Genomic DNA, 27,613 nt, shown 5'->3' on the forward strand with positions numbered 1-27,613 from the left:
GAAAATGCTGTCTCCTAAGTCTCTGACAATGAGCCTCCACTTAAGTACTATTTTTCGCACAAATCATAGTTATACAAAAAGCAATCAAAATCTATTTGGATTTCTTGTTATTTGAATTAGTTAGAAGTTTATGATTTTAAATATTTTTTTTTTATTAAGCACTTTGTCTTAAAAAAATAAATAAATTAACGGTTACAGAATCGCGAGTCAAAATTCGGGGACCTCGGATGTTAAATAAAATAATCGTTCTTTCAAATAAAACAGAACAAAATAATCTTACACTAACAAATACTATTCTTTTGTAAATAATCGTTGCAAAACTATCGTTGATACTGAAAAGTATTTATACGTTATAAACATAATGCAATGCTCAGAAACTTTTTTATTAATTCAAAACTAGTTTAAAATATTTAATATATCTTTAAATTAGTGTAATTTAATAACTTCAAAGGAAGATAAAATCTCAAACGTCTAACAAGTAATTTTTTTATAAAAAAAGAATAATATATATAAAAGTAACTTGACAGCTATCAAGTTATTGAATGATCAGTAACGTGTAGGGTATAACTTAATTTTTTTTTATAAAAAAAAACACTTATTCTTTTGAATATTGTAGTATTGCCATGTGTATAGAGTTGACATAAAATGTCACACTCCCATTACTGAGTATTTTCACTACTCATTTGTTAATGAGTGAAGATGGGTATCATGGTACCCTTATTTACGGGTATATGTTACTCAGTAATATTAAAATACTAAAATAGTTTTATATGTATATTTTATTTATACTTATTTTTTGGAATATAATTTTTTGGACTTATATCTTCGTATAATTTTAGTTGAGTTTATATTTTGGAGGATAATTTTGTTTGGAGCTCACAATAAAATTGTTATTTTTTATATTTTTTAAGAATTATTCATGGATATTTCTAATTGTGTAGAATATTTGAGTATTTTTTGTTGGAAATATTAAAACTAGTTTTTTAAAATAAAATAATAGAATAAATAAAAATTATAATAAAAATATTTTTAAACTGTTTTAAAACTTTTTTTTATTTTTTAATATTCACAGAAACACGCGGATATAAAAAATAAAAAAAAAATCTGTAGGTTATCTATTTAAGAGTACCTGCACAGGTAATGGGCGCGCAAATGATTACTACTCGTATCCGTTCTGTTCGTTTTCATCCGTAAGTGTGTATCTAGTTTACATAGGTTTAAAGTGTATCAACTCTCTTCTCTTATGTGACTAAGATGTCATGGGCAAAAGTTAAATACCTGCCAAAGATATTAATTTGAAGATTAAGTTGACAATGATTTTACCAAAGTGATCATGTGTAATAAATGTGTACTTAAAATTATATTTTTTTTGTACGTTTCAAAATTATTTTTTTATTAAACTGCATTACTCTTTACTAGAAAAAACAAAAAGGCATGAAGCTAGTGAATGAAATTAACAAAACAATGTTCAAAGAAAGAATTCATATCCCTCGATGGGTCCTATTATTGAAAAATGAAAATTCTTTCTTGTAATGTAGTTGATGGGTCCCAAGAACAGCAGTGCTAACAACAACATTGTAATCGTTTCAGGCTTGTTCAGTGCTTCGATTTCTCTCACTTTCTTTCCCTTCTCCTCTAATCAAAACTATGATGGCACTCCACTATTGTTGCATTCGATGTGTTAGTAAGAAGAGGCTTTTTTTTTGGTTGTGGGTTAGTTAGGCCAAGCCCAACTATATCCTAATCACAATCCTATGTTCGATGGTTGTGTCAATTTGTGGGGTCCAATTTGTCATGCATTTTCCCTACAATCAAGCCACAGTGCTAACTGGATAATGAGATAAGGTTCAGCTTTTTAACTCGCACTTATGAGGATTCTAATCTTTTTCCTCAGTACTCAATGCACGCATCCCATCCAATTTGTGTATGGAATATTAGAATAATGAACTGTGCAACTGCTAATCCTCATTGATTATATATAATTTTAGTTCTATTTGCCAATGGTTGATTTCTATGTTAGGCCTTGTTCGAATCTACAAAATAGTATCTATCTAATCTCTCATGCTACCCAATTGCATGGTACCAACTACGAATGCTGGGACAGATCGATTTGTTTAAACTTATGCATTTCATTAGCATCTATTTATCAACAAATTTTGCAGACTATTGCAAATTATAACCAACACTTATTTTTTTACAGAATTATAATCATCACTTTAGTCTAATAACCAGTGAGGACTTCAGTTTCCTTTAAATATTTATCGTTCGATCACAAGTTGAATTCAAATCTTATAATTTTCAACTTGTTAGAATTTTAGATAATTTTCAAATAAAAAGTTTACTGTTGAGAAAGTATTAACACCTTCAACTCTAGTAAGTTCTTTCAGTTTAATTCACAAAGGTATTCTCGATTGAAACTAGTGTGAGGCATAACTCTCTATCAGCTAGAATGCTAAATTAATAATTTTTTTTCCTCTATTGTGGAGTCGTCTGATGAAAATACATTACTTTTTTATCAGTTGAAAATACATTAATTTGTATAATCTATTATTTTTCTTTAATAAAAAAAACACTCACGAATTAAATCTTTTTGAGACAATAGCAAATGATTAAGTAGAGTAATAATTTTGTTCCTAAAAAAAGTAGAGTAATAATTTTGACAGTTACACCCTTTTACCTATCTCACATGCAGTTGGATATTCTATAAAATTACAAGTTTTGTTTTGTTTTTAATCAGTAAAAAAAAGAGGCCAAAATCCAGCCAAAAAGAACGGCCAGGAACAACACCAAATAATGAAAACTTAAAAAGCGTAAAAAAATTTACAGCTCCCAAACAGGTACTTGAATAAAGTTTAACTCAAGCATATCAAATGGTTGTCATAATCGAACCAAAGACTTTCTAGTAAAGGGTACAAGACAGCATCAATCTCCAAAATAACACTCCCTTGACCCCATCAAGAATTTGATAAAACACAAGTGGAGTCCCAACCTACTTTTTTTTTAATTTTATAGTCCTAAATGGACAATCATATTCCTGTATGAACATTAGCACAGTCTGCACGTCTGATGCACTAGATCAGAGAAACCAGGCCCCACAATTTCAGTTGCTTGCTAAGATTCTCCTTACTGAAATAAGTAAAAACCACACACACACACACATATATATCATGTGAGTGGACTTAAATATATATCACCTTATATATCACCTCTACGTGATCACAATTTATAATTATAATTAGTTACAACTATAGCTGTTAAAATGCAATGGTAATTAAGCATACTTTTAAGTTTTTCTTTTGGTAAATAGTTATTAGATTAAGGTAGGTAAAGTGAACCATCTTCTTTCCACGTCAATCAGAGATCACATCTTAACTTTTCATCATTCGTATGGGTCTTTGGTTTGTTTTTTCAATCGGGGGAGGGGTTTTTATTTGTGAATCAAAAATATTGTCAGTAACATCTTAAGAATAGGTGCGGTTAGAAGAATCAATTAATATGCAAAAGTGAAAAAGTCCTATCATGCAAAGGTGTGTCTTCTTTCTCGTGTATGGAGTAGTGGTTAGATTGCGCATGGATGGAGTACAAAGATAAAAAGACTCTGTAGCTATAATGCAGAGAAGTGTTGAACGTTAGAGAGAGGCATATTGGATTCATGTTGAAATACTAGCTAAAGTAATTTTACATAAATTTTTATACCTTTGGTCACACGTCGAAGAATTGAAGAATCAATTATGAGTTTAAAATTGATTTTAAGTTAAGTAATGTTGGTTAAAAAAATTTAATAGTGTATGTTTGAATGTAAAATTACTTGGTATCACATCAGTGTTTTCACATGCAGCGTAACCAAATATGCTGATAGTATTATACTACTAATTAACTTGTTTTTAGAATAAAAACGTTTAAATATAAATTACTTTAGGAAATTTAATTTTAAGCAAAATCAATATTAGAAAATAAATTCAACTTTCACCCAAACACACATTAAATAGGTGTGAGTCTTAAAGGCTATGCTAATTCAAGACCAACATCCATTACTGTAAAACCTTTACGAAAAACTATGTGAAACCATGCACTGCAATGGTTACTGGTCACTGGTCAGTACATACAGGGACAGGAACCAAATACTTAAAAACTAAAGGTTACTACAGTTTTTGGTATTTCCTTTAGTAACTTGGAGCAACCATCTTGGCAATGATCTAAGGTTAGCACTATAGCGTTGAAAAAATCAGTAGTAAAAATGTCATCAAGACTACAAGGAAAGACAAATAGAGATTCAAAATTTAAGCCTGTATATATGTTACCACCCCACATCACTTTAATTAGGAGTTGCAACAAACGTCCTCTTTCCATTCTGAAATAATTACTTCATGACCATATAGGAAAGATTGAAAGTTACACAATATATTGTGAGTGCAATCCAAGCACACCACTACCCTAAGTCAGGTCTTATTTGTGCTAAATGGAATTCCTATTCACCTTTACTAGCTAGAGGAGCGAGTCATATCATATCAACGTCCTTAATCTTGTCACCTAGCACAGCTGAATTGTGGGATATAATTCAAAAAGCCTGCAGATTGTAATGTATTCCAACTAGCTAAGGGCCCCTGAATTATTGGCCCTGCATGCGTCTCACTCCATCTACTATGATTTAATTTGAACCTTATTCATCACCGCCATTCACCACCCTTCTATTGTAGCATGCATAAACAAAATCAGGACATTGGTATTTCACAGTGCTGCTGTAACACTGGACCCATAGGCTTTTTTTCTTTTTTTTTCCAACCACAGTAACTTGTGTGCAACCATGATGATATGCCAGCTGGGAGATTAATTAGTTATCAATGTGAACTTGAGAAAGTGAAGAATGTGACGAGAGGGAAATACATTGCTCTTTACCAAGGTAAATCTCACATTTCTGTCTCATCACTAATCAGCATCTTGAAGTAGACAAGCACCCTTTATCTTGTGCACATGCATAGAAGTAACATAACAAGGTCCTCAATCTAAATTATATGCTAATTAAGATAATTAAGTTTGGCTATCTTCAATTTGGATGGACCGTGGACGGTGGCATGGAGTAGTAGGATATAGGTAGGGTAACTAGGAAGAAAATTTTATATCTTGGAATATTTAGTGATTTTTGTGAATTACTTGATTTTGTTCGAAAATTCTGCTTTAACTTTGTTTTAATTTCATTAATTTTGCTTTATCAATTGGGTAGTGCGGTACCAGTGTACCGTGATACCGTACAAGAACAGAATGTTAGCCACATTAAAGCTGATCGTATCCACTAACACCGGTTCTGCCGAAAAGAGAGCTTTTAGTGATAAAAAGACTTTCTGCCAAGCCAATTAGTTTCGGACGCATGCATATTGCGTAGACACATGCACACAAGACATCAATTGAATCATAACTATTTCACATACAAAGGATGTAGGCATCACAGGTCACGCTCTGAAAAATAAAATGAAATGAAATTAGAGTCTATGAAAAAGTGAAATAAAATTAGGGGTCTACGAAAATTTTGAAAAAATAAATAAATTACCCGATGCAATAATCAATCGACATTGAATTAAATCAGGTCAGTTTTGACATTTTCTTCTTATTAACCGCATCTAATACAAATTGCTGAAGTTGAGTTAGATTTGGTTGGGTGATTAGATTATACATATTTAGGGCCTGTTTGGGTGTAAGCTTCTCTAGAAGTACTTCTAGAAGAAGAAAATAAGAAGAAAAAGATGAAATGAAATTCTCCATTAGCTAAAATGAGTTTTCCATTAGCTAATTTGTAGAGGTCATCTCATCTTTTAGAGAAGCTATAGGTGAGCTTCTAAAAATTAACTCATGGAGAACTTATTTTTGCTTATGGAAAAGTTCATCTCATCTTTTTTCTTCTTATTTTCTTCTTTTAGAAGTGCTTCTAAAGAAGCTTAGGCAAACAGGCCCTTAATCTTTTACTTTTAAAAAATATTGTTTTATTGAAAATGAATTTTAAAGAAGTAAGATTTTATCATTTTTAAAATCATATTCTTAAAAGTTTAAAATAAAACTTAAAGAAAGAGTTTTTTAAAGAATAAATACATGTTTAGGACAAGTCAAATTAGATTAAATTCAATACATACAATTCAAAAAAGAAAAATTAACTCAATCTAATTCCATTCAACCCAATCAAAATATAGCATGTCATTTTTTTATATCGTATTACTTATTACATTTATATTTTTTTTCTTTCTAAATATATATTAGCATTAGGCGTTCAGGGATCATTTTTGTATCATATGTAGATCCTAGAACTAAAACTGGATCTCATACTCCAAATTGTCGTGTGGGTATGATAATGTATTACATGCTGCATCATTTCATAGCCCAAAACAATTTGGAATCTTATATTGATTATGATACAATTTACTGTATTATCTTTGAAAGAGATCAGAATTCTCCTGATAACGAACTTCTTGTTAAATGGGCTGTGAACTTGGAGAAGAGTACATCATGCAAGTTGATAGTTTCTTTTTTCTTTTTTTCTCAACCGTAAAAAAGCCCTCCGAAAGTCTTGAAATTGAATGACAAGCTTGATTTAGCTATTTGGGTTTATTGAATCTTATTAATGATTAATATAGAACAATGAAAAAGGTCATCTTAGCTTGCTGATGGATTGAAAAGACATTTACTTTGAGACACTGTTAATATCTGATTGACGTGATCATAATTCACCGTGAATAGGCATTTTGTAAAATTTGAAAAATGATATTCAGAGAAGATAGTTGGAGAAGTGCATGTAGATAACATTAACCCTCTATATATGTAAATTATTGGCCACTGTTAAAATAGTAAAACAAGAAACTTTAGTAACACTAGATGAAATATCAGTTACACGTTCGCTATATTATTGATTCAATATGGCTGTAAGCATGTTAGAGAGTTGTATGCGTTAAATTTCAAAATGTATATAGAGACAGATGACAGCTAACAGAATTCCTATCTACACATGCACATTCATGAATCTGTAATAGCTAGCTAGGTAGATAACCAATAAATAAAATTTTAATGAAGAAGTAACCATCAAAATGATCGATATAACCAAGATTGTATAAATTGAATCGAAAATCATGACATATAACAGCAAGATCGGTCAATTTTTTAAAATGTATATAGAAAGTTGTATGAGTTACATAGCGCAAACAACTTTATTAGTGATCCTTAATTTAAGAAAATGTCAAACGTGATCAACGCATCAAAAGTAAAATATTCCCATATTCCCTTAGTTCATCACAGAGCCAACTTTAACCGATTTTGGTATTATTTCAATTCTACTACACAATTGTGAAGTAACATCCACACCATTATTTTCCAAGAAAAGGAAACCATTTTTTCACTAAAAGGAAATATAGCAATTATTCATGTTTTTCTGGGGTCTTCTCCCTAAGAATATTTGAAAAGCATTGAATGACATACTGATGTGACTGTAGAAGACTTTGAGAATTCTGTATTGGAAGACTTGGAGACGACTTGAGTAGTCACTTGAACGTATGAAGAAATTCTAGCAAGTGCTAATTTGACTTTGGAGACAATTGACATGGCATAGAAGCAAATAATTAACTAGCTATGGCTCCTAGTCTACTAATCACATTAAAATTCTATCTATATAATATACCAAAAACGGAAAGAGTGGAAAACTTTGAGTTACAAGTGAAGCTAATATTTTTTTCTTAAATTAAAAAATGCTAATGTTTGACATAAATAATAAAATATGGGAAGGAGCAAGGCAACTAAACTACTAAAGCATCAAACATTGTATTTCAAAAAGAAGTGAGAAAGACATGCCTCCACTTCCTCCTCTATTTTTAATAACCTATAGAGTATAGCTAGCTTGGCATAATGATAGAACAGGTGATTAAACAAGATAATTATTAAATTCATTTGTAAATGCTTGTTTAACAAGATTAGTCTCAGGAATAATAGACCACAAGAAGTGACTCAATTGACAATTTATATTATCAGACTAAGAGCACCATATATCAGCATCAAATGCCGAAACAGGGATTAGTCACACATAGTTAAGGTGTAGAAACACTTGATAGGAGGGGGAAAAAAGAGTCTGAATAGGAAGGGAGCTTTTGAGTGTGTATACATTGTAGTCTACATGCAGTGACAGTTGTTGATTTGAGACCAATAGCTCATGATAACAAGTATCACTAATATTTCTTCCTATTGATGACAGGCTTAAAGAAAACCTATATTATACCAACCTCTTTTTTTTTTCTTTTTCTTTTCATATCTTGATGTCTGAATCCTTACATTTTGTTAATCAAAAGCTCATAATCCAAAATCCTACCAAACAGACAAAAAGTGAACCACTTGATAGGCCTAAATGATCAACTCAGTTTACAGCCGTGGAAAGAGGACATTGCAGGAATGAGGAATCCCATTTTTTATACAATGGTTACATAAATTAAACCATGTTCCCCTTATTTCACCTCAACCAATCAATCAGCTGTAATAAAAATCATTACTACCATGACAACAATTTTATTATCTCCCTTGAAAATAAAACACAAATTGAATATATGCCATTGGATTAAGTACAGAAAGATATAAACCGTTTGATGTGTTACACTCAGAATATTAAGAATCACTCTTTTTTACATAACATGTATTTACAGTCTGTGGTGGAGCACCGGCCACCAAAACGTGATCCTAACAAAATCAATGTGTGTGGCTAACGAGGGTCACACCATAAGAAGTCAAATGTTTCAGGCAATAAAAGATATACTGCAGAGACAATAATTTCAACTTGCAATTGACCCTTCGAGGATAGCCTACACCAGTTTGTTTGAACTTTCAAGCTAAAATCTCCCTGCATCATATCTTGCTGAATTGAGTCCTAGTTTTGTGTTATCTCCCCATCCCCGTTGCTCTGCAGAGTTTGTACTGGGAGCAAACAATGCAATCACAGCATCACTATAGAAATGGTAGTTTAATACTCAAGAAAAATGTTAGCAAAATACTCTCTAACTATCTAACACACTCTCTACTATTGACTAAATTTTATCGAAAATCTTAAAATTTGGTAGCTAAGAGATCAAAATATTAATGAAAAGCTAAAACATGCAGTTTGAATACCATCATTCCATATCTCCATTACTATTGCCATTTTTTTTCAAACCAATTAACTAACTAAAATATCATTAACTTTATGTCTAATTTATCTTCTTTCTTACTTGTATAATATAAAATGGTATTCATATTTATTCTAAAAAAATATTCATATTTTAAAGAAAATTTAATAGCATTCTCTTTTTAGCACTATTTGTTTTGACTAAAATTTATTCTGATCGATCATAAAATTACGTGAGACTGTATTTTAATAAATCTCAATCAAGAGTAAAAAGTGTAATAAGAAAGGTGCAAGAGAATGTCTTGCTAAAATTACTTAAATTTAACAACTTTTTTTATAATTTCTTTTTAAAACTACTCAGTCAATTTTGAGATCAAATTTTAGCTATAGCACATTCTCAACAAATGGAAAATATTCTTCACCTGTTTATTGGCTCATTAGCCCGACAATGAGTACTAATCTATTTATAATATATAAAAGTTGAGCTATTCCATATAAGTTATCACGTCAGCAAAAATGATGAGGTGGAAGAAGAATAGTATTCTTTTATTGAGTGATACTCACAATCTTCCAAAACCTTATACAATACATTTCAATTGAGTGATACTCACCTTCAAATGCCCCAGTCTTCAGCATGCCCTTCTATGTACCTGTTCTTCATCTCAAGGTTTTTCACATACAACTTCGTCCTCTCCCAGATCTTCGGCGCAGAAGAATCTTCTGAAATTCGATCACTTCATTCATTCGTGTTTCACTTTCTTTAGATTTTCGTCAATATTAGAGATTCTACGTTCGCGATTATGATGATGATGCTATAGCAGCAATATTTCGTGAACCATATTCACATCAAAGGCCGAATTGCAGGGTCTCCAATCACATATGGGCAATCGAGGATAACCTCAATCAGACGAATTTGGGGTTGTGTGAGCCTCTTCGCATCAAACCCTGGATCACATGACACTCCATGAAACCTCGGTCAGATCCTCCAAATTGCACGACACTCGATGAAAGCTCGGTGAAATGAATTTGGGGATGTGCAAGCATCTTCACATGAAAGACCGAATCGCAGAACATTCTCCCAATCGCAGACACTTCATGAAACCTTAGTCAAACCCTTCAAATCGCACGACACTCCATGAAACCTCGGTTAGACCCTTCGAATCGCGCGACACTCAATGAAAATTAGGTCAAACGAATTTGGGGATGTGCAAGCATCTTCACATGAAAGACTGAATCGCAGGATACTCTCCCAATCGCAGACACTCCATGAAACCTCAGTCAGACCCTCTGAATCGTGTGACACTCGATGAAAACTCGGTCAAACGAATTTGGGGATGTGCAAGCATCTTCACATGAAAGACCGAATCACAGGACACTCCCCCAATCGCATACTGCATTGTATAGTAAGAGCCTTTCCACAATCGCATACTTCAAAGTTTTGGTCCTACACACAGGCAAGACTTTTAATACTGAGTTTTGTTATTTTTATCTTCACTTTTGTGATATATTTATTTTTCTAATGTGTAGATTTTCCAGTTGTAAAAAATAATTCTACTAAAAAATATTCAAAAGATATGTGCAAAAATATGAAAAGGGGGTAGACAATGCAAAAGCACAATGTAACTTGGAAAGAAAAAGGAGATTAGCAGAGAGGTGCATCCAAATGATGGTATGTAAACAATTTATATTTCTTCATATGCAAATTGCTTTTTGTATTAAATTCAAATTAGTCATTGGAATTTAAATTCAAATCTAATAGACAGGTGTTTGATTTCTATCCTCTTCTTTAATATTGACATTTTATAAGTCAGAAACCAAATGCACAGACACGCACACACACTTGTGTGAAAGTTGAACTTTTATATAATTTTAAGTAAATGTGAATTTTTGTTAGGCTTAATTAACAAGGTTGATGAATTTGTGTCTTCGGAATGTTCCTTTGTTTAAATAATCACATTGTCTCACTTTAGGGATACATGTAGGCATTTTAAAATATATTGTTAGTCCTTGGTTAACAGCAACAAAACATATCCTAGAGAAAAATAAGCATAAGAGTTAGGGTTATAACTCAAAGGCATCATTTGAACGTGTATCACCCAAAAACTTAAAATATGCTAATTTTAACAAATAAAGTCATTATATATTTTTGTTAATTTATTTATCTCCATATTTGTTAATTTATACTCATGCTTATTATATATGTTGCTTCATGAAATTTTATTTCACCTCAAGAGTTGAAGGAGTTGGTTATGAATATCACAATCTTTTCTCAATATTAAGATAATTGACCAACCTGACAGAGGTTTCATAAATTCTAATAATAGGTCCAAATGTAACAACACAACTTTGTCTCTTCTAAGCACATTATACAATCATGGTTTGGAGCAAACACCATTGCCTGTAGGATCAGATGTTTCAAGTCTTGGAAGCAGTTGTAGTGTACCACTATCCAATGAAGCAACATGGAATTTGAGGGTATGATTTTCACACTAGATTAATTCTCAGCAGGAAAGATAGACCTTCAGGTCCTTCTCTAAGATTTACCAGTAGTTCTATGTCTAACAAATGTCTGCATAAGCTCTTGCTTCAGTTGTCTGGTCACTAGGAATGAAGCATTGGCTTTTTAGAAAGTTCTCCAGATCATCTTATCTTTCCCTTCTTCTTCTCATACTCTTGTTTCAATTCTTCTAAACGATAGGATATCTGATGCAAACCATAATGCAGATGTAAAATTATATCTGACTTGAATAAATATTACATAGTCTAGTAACATCATAGTCATGCATTATTGTAATGGCCATTATTGAAAAAATATGTATGCATCATGGTGTCTACCAAGAAGGTAAAAGAGTAGGGACACTGCCAAATAAAAAAGTCAAGTCCAACTATCTTGGCATGGAAACTGCCAAATTAAAAGGGTATATAGGCCATGCTCTATATTTGAGCTGCATGTTCAAGATAATAAATGTTTAATCCCTAGTCCAACTATTTGACAAAGGTAAAAGAGTAGCTACAATGATCAAGGTAAAACAAATGTTTGGCCCATTGCCCACTAAAACCTTTTTTGCTCAGACTGTGCAAAAAACTATGTGGAGACACATTTTTTACTCACAGATTTAATGCAGTTAAGAGAATGTATCAGTAATACAGTTATCACTTGATTAATCACATCAATAAATCAATAAATACGAGATTTAAAAGTAACAAATTATGTAACATTCAAGTTTGAAAGTAACTTTGAGTTTGACAAAAAAAATGTATGTAGAAGTTATTAAGTGAAGGAAAATGTGCATCTTGCTCCAATTCATATCATTCATAGTCCGTAACAAGGAGTTAGAGAAAGGAAGAGGACCTAGATAGAATAAGCTAGTGGTAACAATGTATCTGGATTTATTGCATCCTCGGGGAAGTTTTTCAAAGCATGTATGAGTTTTTCAAAAGGTAGTTTAATCTGATAAACAATTAAAACCACAAACAAACAACATAAATTTGCTTTGGTTTATAATATATAGAGGAATTGCTGTACCAAAGGCAACCCTGCCTGTAGTCAAAATACAGTAATTTTGCTATGAGAGTTATTATCATCAAAGAGTATATAATATTAACAAGAAACATGCAATTTAATACATATCCATTTCTTTCCTCATAGAATATGTATCTTTATAAGGTAGGGATAATACGTTGACACCATCAATAATCAAAACAAATAAATCTGGGAAACAAAATAGTTACCGGATACAAGACCTCCATTGGAGCATGAACAACTCCTTTTAACAAATTCAAAAGTTGATAGATGAACTTAAATCATTGAAGATATCTAAAGCAATAAGAAAATACTAGTAAATACATTGATAAATCATATGAACAACTCCATTGGTTCAGAAATACTACTAAATACTACTAAACACTTAACTATAATGTTCATTCTTTCATAAAAAAATCAAAAGTATGACCAAGAGGTTCAACATGGGTAGAAAATACTACTAAATACTACTACATAATACTAAATACTTTGATAAAAGGATAAAGTGTTCTTCCTACAATTTCACATAGGTTCAGCATTGTTCAGAAATACTACTAAATACAAGCCCATACATCATTCAAGGAGATAGAATGTAGCAATGCCACTATGACCAAGAGTCTAAGATAGTTTCGAAAATCAAAACAGTTAGAAGAATCTAGATTATTCCAAATACAGAAGAGAGTGTAATACCGAGATACTATTTGCTTGTCAAGGTCTATCTTCAGCAGAAAAGCACTTCCATACAAATTTAATTGACCATATACATTGCCTCTACATCACTTCATTTCTCCCTCTTGCCTAAAAATAACAAAGAAATGCAAAATTGTTGGAGGGTTGAGCGGAAAACGGACCTGAAATTGACTCCAAAACAATTCGAATAAAAAATAAATCAGCTTCATGAACATCAAATTTTAATAATTTCTTTAAAATCACAAGAAGTAGTTTGTTTTCTTCTTTGTCTTTTTTCAATAAAAGAATGAAAACGAAAAATAACTACAAATGTCAAAGAGGGACAAAAAATAAAGCTTACAACAAAACTAGGGTTCAGTTTAGGCAAACACGCGGGGAAGGGGTGACCTGAGTCACGATAGGCTAGGGGTGCGCCACCACGGAAGGAGTGACCTGAGTCACGATGACCACCGTAAGTCGGGGTGACAAAGGAGTGACGATGACTGAGGAATGGAGAGAGCTGAGTCACGATGCGAACTGAGTGACGAGAGTGTTGTTCAACTAATCTTCACATAGCTAGGGCGCACAACTAAGTCTTCTGAGGTCATGAGAGTGTTGTTCCAGTCACGTGACTATAATGTCGTGCCAAACACAACGGTGTTCATCAAAGCAACGTCGTCAAAGTAGTGTTTCTGCAATTCAAAGACCAGTTTGTATATCACCGTCTTCGTTTTCTAACTTTACAATTATGAAATTGGCACTGCTTATTATACCACATCGGTTTAGGAGGACCGATGTGGTTACTGTGTCGTAGAAACCAATTTTTTTAGTAGTGTGCGGAAATTGACATTCGGACTTTTGAGTCTTTACTATTTAGACATTTTGGTACACTTGCCAAACAATCAACATATAATGAAAGGATTTTTTTTTTCATTTTTAATCTAATTCTTTCAATTTGAAAGAGTCAATTATCCTAAAAAAAATTGTAGTCCTGTATATTGCAATATTTTAAGCATGCACATGCATGATGGAAGAAAGTTTGAGATAAATAATGCTATAAGAAGCCTCACTCTTTATTAAACTGTGTTTGGTCTATATAACTCATAGTAGTATTAAAGAAATAATCCATTAAGCAAGAGCTTTTAAAAATAAGTGTTTTTTCTTTGAACTTAAAACATTTCTAAGCAAAAAGCATTCAACTAATTAATTAAAGAAAGATACAAGCTTACTAGGAAAAGAGCTGAAAGAAAACCTAGCTGACGAAACTCCATTATTTAAGGCTGGTTGGATACCAGAAGAACATCTGACTCTGAAAGATTTAATAAGATAAATAATTTATAGAGACTTCCAGCTTCTCTCAGTGTGCTTAGTCCAGAAAAGAGGACTCCAACTCTGGATTTTTTTTTACTCCTTTTATATGTTCCTTTCATTCTATTAATTAATATTCTGATACTTTTGGTATGTATTCTTTTTTAATATAATTTTTTTTGAAAAATAAAAATATTAAATCAAATATATATTTTTTATGCTGAATTGCAATGAAGAAAAGAGATGCCTAAAGCATCAGCTATTAGACTCTATTGAACATCCATATAGGAGGGTTGATAAGAATCATCAAAAGATTAAGATCAATTTTTATATTAAATCAAATATATTAGGGAGAGAAAAAAGTATTAGAACATGAAACACGGTACATTTTTATTGCATTATTAATGATCACAACATCATGAAAGCATGTCGATCACGAGATGAATCATGCTTCGGTGGGGTACCAAACTAACAACAGTACACGTAGGTTCGTAGCTCCATTTCCAGCTCTAAGCTAAAAAGGGTAGTGCCGGCGGGCAGAAATACACAACATCACATTATAATTTATTTATAATACACACATTTCTGATGGTGCCCAAGATGCACTAATTAAACAACAATTTTAGTCTGAGAGGCACCCTCCGTGGCTAAATTGGGAACCCACAAAATGGACTTGTTTCCAAGGAAATGGCAAAGAGGGTTAGTTCCAGGATCAACTTTCATTATTTGACGGAACAATTCAAAGTTCAAGACCGAAGTATCAAAGTGGCAAACAGCAAGTGCCTGAGTTTTGGTTCCATCACCGGCAAGCAATGGAACCATGAAAGCTGTTGTTTCATGGACTTCATGGCAGTAAAACACAGCCTTTTGGAAATTCAACCTATGACACATCACTGCTTTGCCTCCAAGATTATGCACTCCCTCCACTGTGTATTCCTCTTGCTTACTCAAGAAGGAGCTTGAAAATGCCTGAACGTTCTTTCCAAGCTTTGAAATGACAAAGTTCATTAGGGTTTCCAAGGATTCTGCACAGTATTTGTCTTCTCCCTTGGGTCCTTCCCTTAAACAAAAAAATTAAAATAATGCATTTTATCTAGACCTTTATCTCGTTAAAACAATGAATAAAATATGTTTTGCATGAACCACGAGCTAGACATGATTAGTTGCATACTTGCATTTTTTTAAGGAATCAAATGATTTATTTTGTCTAAAACAAAAAAATTAAAATAATGCATTTTATCTAGACCTTTATCTCGTTAAAACAATGAATAAAATATGTTTGCATGAACCACGAGCTAGACATGATTAGTTGCATACTTTCATTTTTTTAAGAAATCAAATAATTTATTTTGTCTAAAACAAAAAAATTAAAATAATGCATTTTATCTAGACCTTTAATTATCTCGTTAAAACAATAAATAAAATATATTTTGCATGAACCACCACCTAGGCATGATTACATATTTTATTATTATACATTCTCTTACCTGGTCATCTAGAATGGTCCTCCTAAATTCAAATCCAACTCCACTCTCAAGTAGAGTGGAAATAGGCCAGGCCGGTCTACAAGGGCCTACGTCCTGACCTACATAAAGTCTGGTCTAAACTGACATATTTAATTAAAAGATTAGGTTCAGACTTTTTTAAAAGTTTATTAAATTAAATAGACGAGACTTAAACTTGTTAAAAAGTCTTATAAGCTTGATAGGTTGGCCTATATATATTTGGTACCAATTTATACTATATTATTTTTTGGATACAATTATTTTTACTTGATTACATATTATTGCTCCATAACTTTTATTCCTATAATCAAGTAAGATTTTAATTACAATTTAGGTGTCTGTATATTACTGCTTTCCCTCTGGTTAACGTTTCCTTTTTCATTAACTTTCCTATTTTTCTATCCCAAAGCAAACAAATATAAAAAGGCTATCAGGTCAGGCTAAACTTTTAAAAAGGTCAGGTCGAACTAAAATAAAAGTCTTTGATTTGATAGGCTATAGGTCAGGCTCAGGCCTAAAAAATTCATCATAGGCTAGGCTCAAATTTTTTAAAGCCTGATCTGACATATTTCTACCCCTACTCTCAAGATAAAAAATACACCAAGTAACAAGATAGGAAAAGAGACAAAATTATGTCATCATATCCTAATGGTACAATAAATAATAGATTATAACATGCATGGACGTAACCAAAATAAATTATTCGGGGAAGGCTAAAACTAAAGTACTAAACACATTATAATCAAAATCAACAAATGACTAATTTTTATTATTAAAAGTTATCTAAAATTAGTTTAGTAAAAAATTAACTAGTATATATCTTATGAAATTAAATATAATAATAAACTAAAATCATTGATTCTTTCTTTTTAAGAGGTCATTCATCAAGTTTATAAGTTTGTGGTAAAATTTCTAAAGTTTGTGACACGAAAGTAAATAATAAAAAAAAAGAGTTCTTTAGGTTGTCATATTTCAACTACATTCAAAATTTAATTTATCTACCCAATTCTAAATATTATAAAACCTTAGTTACTAAATAGAATTAACGGTAAAACAAACTAAAAGCAATTTGAAACAAAATCATTGTTTAAAGTACGTACTCTCTCCCGTTTTTTATTTATAAAGTTGGTGACTCATTTATGCTTAACTATTAAAAAATTGGTTAAATTTGGGTATTAACATTAAATTTATTCTTAACATTATTGATGAGATTAACATTATTGATGAGAGTTTATTTATCTTCTCCGATCTCCATGTAGAAGTGAAAAAGAGACAATTCATGACATTTAATTTAGTAAAAAAATATTTAATGCAGAAAATGATTGAAATAAAATCTTATAAAAAAGGGTAATTATATTTACTTGCATCTTGGTCCGATTTGATGAGATTGCTTGTGTTTCAGGACCATTTTCAGAAGTCCCTTCCTTGTTCTGCGCCAAGTACAAGCTCCCAATTCATTATCTAATGATGTTGGCGCATGCAAACGGTCAAATAGATGCTTGCAATCTATTTCAAAAAGTACAACTCCTTAGCCCACAAAATGGCTTCTAGCAAGGAGGATGCTTCTGCTTCAACTACTGGTGGCATACCAGTATTTACAGACGTTCTTGCAGCAACATAAGCACCCTCTGAATTTCAAATACAAGCACCATGACCAAATGCCTTTGCAGCAACATAAGCTCCCTCTGAATTTCAAATACAAGCACCATGACCAAATGCCTTTTCTGCCTGGAAAAGGGACCCGTCAGTATTGCATTTTACATATCCTCAATTGGATTTTGTCCATCATGAATTGTTGTGTTGTGGTCAAAATAAAAAGTAACTCTGAATAGAATAAGTGAATCTTTCCTCTTCTCTCTACATACATATTATTGTGGCTGTTACTAGCTAACACTAAAAAAAACAACTATGGACTTATGTTTTTGTGAGGAGATAGAAAAAAAAAATCTTAATCACTAAAGTTAAAATTATAGGTTATTTATTGCTTTAAATTATTTCATATATTAGATTTTATCTTAATTATTTAAAAAATTTATTTTTCTTATTTAACAAATAATAAAACAAGCTTGCAGTACTCTCTCTACTTATTTTTTAAAAACTTTTGGAAAATTTCTGTTCCACTCAAAGTGCTTCCGCTCAACAAATTGTTTTAGATAAATTAAAAAAATAGCACATTATAATTTTATGAGAATGAAAAATATATTAAAATTTTTATGAATTTTATGATAAGAATAAATATATTTAAGTATGAAATTTATAATTATGTAACCTTTATTTGTTTTTTTTATCAGCCATGTTTGTTTGTTGTTGTCTTGTTGAGGCTTGCAGCTTGGAGAGAGACAGTGGAAGCAGTTTCCTTACGTAACGAGATCCACTCAAAACGTTATCGTATCCTCCCTACCCAAATGTGCCAATATAAAACTTGAAATGATTGCTTATCCTTCTTCTTCTTCTTTTCTTTTTTTGTTTCCTTTTCACGCCGCTGCAGATTTGGGATAGTTTCAGAAACTCGATGAAATTGACCCATTTTAATTCATATTTTATACACATAATGGCGTCCTGTATTTGTTCACTTTCATCAATACATTTCTTTGCGATGGATTTGGTTATGCAGACCACGCGAGGTCCAATTCTGAATCTAGAATCAATTTTCCAACACCAAATTAAATATGAACAGGCCCAAGCCATTGCTCAATCAAGATCTAAAATGATAGTACGTAACTTAATAAACATTGTAAAACTTCATTGTATGCTTAGTAAGGATACTAGAGAAATAAGGGTGACATGCAATTGAGCTACACTTATGGGAACTTTGCAGTGGCAGCACCCATGCCATAGGCGTAGTACGTACTACTATCTTGTTGTCGAGCATTCTGCAACATATAATTAACGTTGCTATTTTGTCACTATATACATTTCTTTACTACCCCTACCTATTTGTTTATGCAAACAGAGTGACTCTTGTAATATTAATTAATTTAAATGCAGGACACGAGAAACGACACTAGAGGCATACTAAGAGTGACTCATATATTAATTTATATAATTAAATATTTTTTTAGTCTTTGAATTGAAAAATATAAATATTTGTTTTGTATATAATAAGAAATATATGACAAATAAATATTTTTAATTATAAATTTTATTATGATTAAAATATATTAAGATATATATACTTTTAAATATATAAATTATATTTAAATTTCTAATAAACATTTTAAACTATGATATAAGATTATTTTTAATTATTGATATTTTTAAAAATAAATATTGAAATTTGAAACTAAATATAAAAATAAAGATAAAATAGGGTATATTAAAAGTGATTGAAAGTTACGAAGATAAAGTTGAGAGAACGATAAAGTTAAGATAGTTGAGAGATTTTTTATAATTTGTAAGAATAATGTATAAATAGATACACCATTAAGTACTTAGTATATAGATAAAGATATCTAATTATGGTAGTTTGAAGTTATTGAGAGGAAAATATTTTTATTATTTTATAAAGATTCCAAATCAAGTAGGATTACTATAAATAATGAAATTATTTTTGAATAATTACATATTTAAAATTCACATGATTGATTTTAAACCTCATATTAAAAAATATAAAAAAATTATTTTTGAAAATATATAAAATATATGTTATATTTTATATATTAAAAAAAATATATATTTTATATATAAAAAACATTAAAAAATGAATACTAATTATTACTAAAGTATATTTTTAATTTAAATAAATAAACAGTAGTTAATTAAATGAAAATTAATAATACAGAAAAAAACACTTAATTAATGGACAATTTATTGTTTTCCATCTTTTTTAAACTTGAATAAATAAAGTAATACATTCTTTTTCAATTTTACAATTTAATTTGTTTAAGAAAGTGTTAAAAGTCAATAGATCTAACTCATTAGTTGAGAATAATTTATAAATTATTATAAATCTTTTAATATTATTTTTAATTTTTACGGATAAAAAATATTTAAAAATCCTAGAATTTAAGGTATATTTTATATGGAATCTAGTTTTCTAATTAAACATCCCTTTTCAAAATAAAATAACATAAAACTAGTCTTCCGAGCGTCCACTCTAATATTTTTCAAGAGCTAACAATCCAAACCTAGCCACTATATATGTCATCATCCCTGCAGGAGTTGGGATCACAAATTTTCCGCTATCCCTCATTTATTGCAAAAATGGAACTTCATTTCTTAGTGATCTCTATTTCTGTTCTCTTCGCTGTAATTAGTGTTAATTAGGGCTATGAAGCCTTTTATTTTCAATTTTCATGCCCTTGTCAACTTTAACTACTTTTTCTAACGTGATCAGAAACTTAAACAACAAGTATATATAAGAATTAGTATAAATTTCTAAATACCTGAGTTGGATTATTTTCTATGAATAAAAAAAATCAACATTATGCTCTATTTCTATCATTCCATGTGCCAGTACAATGATATTGTTAAGACATGAGACTTATGCTAATGTATATATGTTGTAGCAGCTTGCTCTTGCAAGAGAATGCCATGCCCAATCATCGCTCCCAGACGAAGATTTTTGGCATGCTGTTTAGCCAAACACTCCCATTCCCAGTGCACTTAGAGACCTTGTAAAGCCTGGCCCTGAAGGTTTGTTGCATCTTGATGAATCATCAACTCTAGATGATTGATTCTTGTTTATTTGTTCTTAGCGTGTTAGAATGTCAGGTTTGGTTTGTGTTGCATGTGATTGCGAAGTAGCAAACACGAGAAGAAAAATAGATATATATATTTTTTATTATTATTACGATACAGGTGTTGAAATTGATAATCTCCCCATGCAAATTGTTGATACGCAGTACCCGAAAACCTTCTTCTATGAAGAGGACCTTCATCCCGAGAAAACAATGAATGTACAATTCAGCAAGAGTCCCTTTACACAACCTTTTACTGTATTCGCATGGTTAAAGGGCTTGGAAATCAAAGACATAGAAAAAGGACACACTTTTGCTGATATATGCATGATGAGAGAGCACGTTGAGGGAGAACGCAAGTTTTTGTGCAAAATCCTTGAGAGCATTAATCGGTTTCGCCATTTCAAAGCTGGGAAAGAACATTCAAGTACTTTCAAGTTCCCTTTGTGGACAAGCAAGAGCAATACACTGTGGAAGGAGTGCAAAATCTTGGAGGCAAAGCAGTGATGTGTCATAGGCTCAATTTCAGAACGGCAGTGTTTTATTGCCATGTAGTCCATGGAACAACAGCTTTCATTGTTCCAATGGTGGCTGGTGATGGAACCAAAACTAGGACACTGTCGTTTGCCACTCGGATACTTCGACCATGAATCAGTAAATGCTTCGTGAAACCATGGGAGTTGATCCTGAAATTAACCCTGTTTGCCATTTCCTTGGCAGCAAGGCCATTTTGTGGGTACCCAATTTAGCTGTGGACAGGACACTGCCTATCAGACTGACGTTGTTGTTTAATTAGTCCATGCATCTTAGGCACCATGAAAATGAGATTGTGTATAAAATAAATAATCATTTACTTGTGTTGTGAAAGTAATGTGTTAGGGTCTGCTACCCAAAAGGAGCATCATCCTGTGATCAGCAGCGTGCTATGATGATGCTTTGATGCAATAAATATATTTGCAGTGTTCTTCGTTCTTAAAAGGAACTAAAAAGGAAAAAAGTTTTTTCATTGGAAAGCATAACATTGCGTTATTTATGATTATTTTTTGTGTTCTTTTATAATTTTTACATTAAAAATTTTCTTTTTTTAATTTTTTAATCAGTACCGACAGGAACTTTCATTCTTCCATCGGGCTTGTAATTAAATATTGGAAAGCACACATCTTATAAATATACTATTTGAGATAGGCTCGATTGATTTTACCAGTACTGATGCATATTGATCAATTTGGGAAGAATGCTTCCTCTTAAATTGACATTTTCAAAGAGTTTTTGATTGCCTGATTTATTTTACTAAGCATAAATAGTTGATAAATCAATTAATAAAACTTCAGATGGATTAAATAGTAGAAATGTAACTTATTTTGCAAGCGGATGCATGTGCCAACAAAAACTTGATAGGAAAGATCGCGATTAAGATTTTGAAAATCATAATTGTGTCTGCAACTGCATAAAAAGTATTTTACATCAACAGCTAGCTAGATGTACGTATAAGACATGTATATGTTAATTAATATTAAGTTCGTATTTTGAGTAACGAGCAACATATATAACTTCCTCATCTAGCCTGTAGCATATATGGAGATACTTGTTTTGTTGATGGAACAAAAGAAGAAACTCCTTTGGATATATAATGCAGGGCATCTATTTATAATATATAAAAGGTGACCTATTCCATATTACATCGTCACGTCAGCGAAAATGATGATGTGGAAGAAGAAGAGCATTCTTTTATTGAGTGATACTTACCATCTTCCAAAATTCTATACAATACATTTCAATTGAGTGATATTCACTTCCAAATGCCTCAGTCTTCTGCATTCCTTTTTACACATACGACTTCGTCCTTTTTCAGATCTTCGACGCAGAAGAACCTTCTAAAATTTGATCGCTTTATTCATTCACGTTTCACTTTCTTTAGATTTTCATCAATATTAGAGTTCTACGTTCGAGATTATGATGATGATGTTATAGAAGCAGTATTTTGTGAACCATATTCACATCAAAGACCGAATTGCAGGACCTCCAATTTGGGATCGTGCGAGCCTCTTTGCATCAAATCCCGAATCGCACAACATTCCATGAAACCTCGGTCAAACCCTCTGAATCGCGCGACACTCGACGAAAACTCGTTCAAACAAATTTGGGGATGTGCAAGCATCTTCACATGAAAGACCGAATCGCAGACACTCCATGAAACCTCAGTTAGACCCTCTGAATCGCGCAACACTTCGCATCAAACCCCAAATCGCACAACACTCCATGAAACTCAGTCAGACCCTCCACATCGTGCGACACTCGACGAAAACTCGGTCAAACAAATTTGGGGATGTGTAAGCATCTTCACATGAAAGACCGAATCACAGGACACTCTCCCAATCGCAGACACTCCATGAAACCTCGGTCAAACCCTTCGAATCGCGCGACACTCGACGGAAACTCGATCAAACAAATTTGGGGATGTGCAAGCATCTTCACATGAAAGACTGAATTGCATGACACTCCCTCAATCACATACTGCATTGTATAGTGAAAGCCTCTCCACAATCGCATACTTCAAAGTTTTGGTCCTACATAGCAAGACTTTTGATACTGAGTTTTGTTGATTTTTATTTTCACTTTTATGATATATTTATTTGTCTGATGCGTAGATTTTCCCGTTGTAAAAAATAATTCGGCTGAAAAATATTCAAAAGATAGATGCAAATATGTGAAAAGATGATAGACACTGCAAAAACATAATATAACTTGGAAAAAAGAAGGAGATTAACGGAGAGGTGCATCCAAATGATGGTATGTAAACAATTTATATTTCTTCATATACAAATTGTTTTTTTGTATTACATTGATATTCAAATTCAAATTAGTCATTGGAATTTAAATTCAAATCTAATAGACATAAGTGTTTGATTTTTGTCATCTTCTTTAATATTGACATTTTATAAGCCAAAAACTAAATGCACAGGCACGCACACACACTTGTGTGAAAGTTGAACTATTAGTGTTTTATATAATTTAAAGTGAATGTGAACTTTTGTTAGGCTTAATTAATAAGGTTGATTAATTTGTGTCTTTCGAACGTTCCTTTGTTTAAATAATCACATTGCCTCACTTTAGGGATACATGTAGACATTTTAAAATATATTGTTAGTCCTTGGTTGACAGCAATAGAACATGGTCCTAGAGAAAAAGAACATGGTCCTAGAGAAAAAGAAGCATAAGAGTTAGAGATATAACTCAAAGGCATCAGACCAACATTTGAACGTGTATCTCCCAGAAACTTAAAATACGCTAATTTTAACAAATAAAATCATTATATATTTTTGTTAATTTATTTATCTTCATATTTGTTAATGTATACGCATGCTATATATGTTGTTTCATGAAATTTTATTTCACCTCCAAGAGTTGAAGGAGTTGGTTATGAATATCACAATTTTTTCTCAATATTAAAGGTTTCATAAATTCTAATAATAGGTCCAAATGTAGCGACACAACTTTATCTCTTCCAAGGAAATTATACAATCATAGTTACTTAAGGCTCGCCTTCCTCTTTTAGATGAAAATGCTCTTAATATAGACTTGCAACTACAATCTACAAGGAAGTTTTTTTCTAACTCAACTTTATAGTTAAACAATATTTTTCACAATTTATGAATAAATTTTAACTTAAATAAGATATGTTTAATTGTTCATTACCTATAGGTAAAAAAAAAAAAAAAAGACTTCAAGGAGTTGATTATGAATATCACATTTTTTTCCAATATTAAAATAATTGGCCAATATGACAGAGGTCTTGGAAATATTTGATCATTTGGTTAGCCAACGGCAGAAGCATAAAGAGGAAAAATAGTTGTGAAAATAATTAGATGGAACACCTGTTTAAGAAATTAATCTTCTCTCATCTTGTAGCCAAAGCATGACTGGCAATATTAGTTGTTGCTAACTCTGTAGTAGGTCATAAAAGAATCCTTGCAACATCTAAAGCAACATTTCCCTGAAATTAAACAAAATCATAAATCCAAGTTAAAAATTATATCTATATATTCGGGAAGCTCATCTTCACAGCACAAGTATGTTCTTTAGTCTAACATTCATCACAGGTGTCTTTTCTTAGAAAGAAACTAATACAGTATTGCTCAACTAAGTCTCACTATAAAATTTGGGCATGTAGGAAGTAGGAACACAATAGGTTAAGTTACCTGGCCAAGGATTACAGCTGTATCAGTGCTCTTTAGGTCTGGCTCAAGATTTTGTCCATATGGGTGCCCATTATACCACCAAACAAACTCTCTAGCTGAATGTATCCCTTTCAAGTTCTGAGAAGGAAAGGAATATTAAGAAAAATTGAAATAAGAGTAACTAAAACTATCAGTTAATGCATAGCCATCACAAAATAAATAAGCATTAAGTCATTGCTTACACCACAGGCAAAACCAATGAAACACAAAAATTCTAGCAAATTCAGGAAAAGCACATAATGAATCAAGCTTACCTCCCCTGGAATACCAAGACTTCTATCACTTTCAGCACCAAATGCAAGGACAACCTGCTCGAGTTCATAAACTAAAAGATGGTACAACTGACAAATATCTGCATTAACATGTTAGTATGTTACCATCAACAAAAAAAATCCCGAACCAGAGCGCCTCACCGCGTGATACAGCTCGTGTAATTCAGAGAGAGAAATGCTGGATCCAAGGGTCACATTCCCCAAAAATGAGCATCGTTCATGTTGTGCCACCTTTGAAAACTGGTTGATGACAATTTGTTGCAAGTTTTCTGGTAAACTAAGCTCAACAGTGTTACTCTCACCAAAGAAAATATATTGAAACCCCCGGTAGCACCAAAAAAGTAAAAATTGAAGTTTTGAAATATTTCTTCAAGTAAACCTCAAAATCCATCCTTGAAAAAATTGGCAGCAGACACGATAGTTCCTACAAATGCAAAAATCCCCACTCTAGTCCCTAAGAACCCCAAATATTAGATATATTAGCCCTGACACACCAGACAAATTAGTCCCACAAAAGCCTGGACACTACTGAATGTCGTGTCCACGTGTCGGACGCGTTTTTGCCGTGTCCAATTTCTTTTTTTGGACTTGGACACACCATGACACTTCTCCAAATAGTTGGATATGCAGTGGGCACTTCTATGGATATACAATGGACACTTCTCTGATTTTTCTTTATCAATTTTTTTAAAAATCAACCTAAAAGATTAGATTATAAAAAATTATTTTTAAAATTTACTTATTTTGATAACCTCTTTCATGCAACGTTCTACCTTCTTATCTTCTATTTACATTTGCGGTTTGTCCCTTTTGCATGACATCCATTCATGTTCTTGAGTACGCTAGTGTCATTGGTTATTTTACATTTGTCATTGCCTCATCGGCGGCATCTGGTCATCTTGCTTGGCTAACTTCGCATTTGTGGTTCCTCTATTCGTCACTTCTACTTGTTTTTCTTTTCTAGTTTGTTGACTTCTTCTTTCGTGCATTTTTTATACACCCTTTGTTTGTCTTGATATAAATCTTAATCATCAATTTACATTTTTGTCATGTTGATAATATATATATATATATATATATATATATATATATATATATATATATATGTCGTATTCCCATGTCCTATGTTTTAGATTTAGCCATGTCCCGTGTCCGAGTTTCATAGATTAGTCCCTCACAAGACCAAAGGCATAGACATCACAGATCCATATTGCTGCAGTGGTGAGAATCACACATTCATGCAGACAACGTATTGGAACCATTGGAAAAAGATTGGACAGCTCATATTGTATCTCATAATTGGAACTTAAAACATGCATTTGAGACTTGAGTTGTCCGTTCTTCAACCAACAGAATCCAATTTACTGATTGTGTGAACGCGTGATCCTCACAACTGCAACCAATTCAGTTTGACAACATGTGTGGTTCTCAGGGACTAGGTTGAATTTTTTTGCATTTTAGGGACTTGTGTGACCTGGGGTTTTTACTCTATTTCTTGTTCTATACAACTAGCCAGAACACAACTAAGAAGTTCAATTTTGCAAATAACAAGAAAAGACCTTGGTTTCAGGGTGATCGGGTGCAACAACGGAGCGAACCAACCCAAAAGCCGTGGGCAACCTGTCAATGATATCAACTTGTGCTTGTTGGTGAGCCTTCAACATCTACAAACCAAACAACCCAATTCGGTTACAGTTATCTATCCATTTTCAAATTTGAAGCGTAAAGAATAGAGCTTTACCTTCTCGGCAGTGTAGAAACCAGCAGGACCACTTCCAACAACACACACCCGCAATGGACTTGAAGAAATGCTCCTACAGAGCCAACTTCTAGCCCCCAAAATTCCCATTTTTTGCATTTTATAATCTGAGAGAACAAAAAATAAAGAATATATAATATGGGAGAAGAAATACACGAGTGCAATGTTGGGACTTGGGAGGAAATCACATTCACAAACATCCAAGCGATCCCACTTTATTAGCTTCGGGTCTGGATTGGTATGTTGGATAGGTCGTTTTGGGCTGACAAGTCCAATTGAATTGGGCCTATCTGTGACCCAAAACTTCATTGTCGTTGCCCAATCTTTAGAGTTTAGAATTTTTTTTTTTTTTTTAAGTAGGATATCCTTCGGTAAAACCCATATAACATATGTTTAAGTTAGCACTTAGCAACCATTTCATATCTTGTTGGTTGTTTAGAGTTTAGACTAAAATCAAACAACTCAAGACGAAGAATCACAACAAGAAGTCATTTAGAATTTGGATAGGTTTTAATTTAACTTTTAACTAAAAGAAATCCTAA

The 27,613-nt window shown here is 32.1% G+C and overlaps 1 protein-coding gene and 2 pseudogenes across 1 annotated transcript; 1 reads left to right on the forward strand and 2 right to left on the reverse strand.

Moving 5' to 3' along the window:
• Positions 1 to 14,983: 14,983 nt before the first annotated feature.
• LOC100818662 (embryonic abundant protein USP92) lies at positions 14,984 to 17,865 on the reverse strand. Its single transcript, XM_003530563.5, has 2 exons — positions 17,485 to 17,865; positions 14,984 to 15,678 (listed from the first exon to the last, which is right to left on the reverse strand). Exons 1-2 carry the CDS (start codon positions 17,529 to 17,531, stop codon positions 15,228 to 15,230), a joined length of 498 nt encoding a protein of 165 aa, XP_003530611.2. The 5' UTR covers positions 17,532 to 17,865; the 3' UTR covers positions 14,984 to 15,227.
• Positions 17,866 to 20,292: 2,427 nt separating this feature from the next.
• Positions 20,293 to 21,811, forward strand: LOC100794679 (unknown seed protein USP-like; annotated as a pseudogene).
• Positions 21,812 to 23,396: 1,585 nt separating this feature from the next.
• LOC102665801 (NADPH:adrenodoxin oxidoreductase, mitochondrial-like) lies at positions 23,397 to 27,523 on the reverse strand (annotated as a pseudogene).
• Positions 27,524 to 27,613: the final 90 nt, after the last annotated feature.

This window comes from Glycine max, chromosome 8 (genome assembly GCF_000004515.6).
Source record: "Glycine max cultivar Williams 82 chromosome 8, Glycine_max_v4.0, whole genome shotgun sequence".
Lineage (NCBI taxonomy): Eukaryota > Viridiplantae > Streptophyta > Magnoliopsida > Fabales > Fabaceae > Glycine > Glycine max.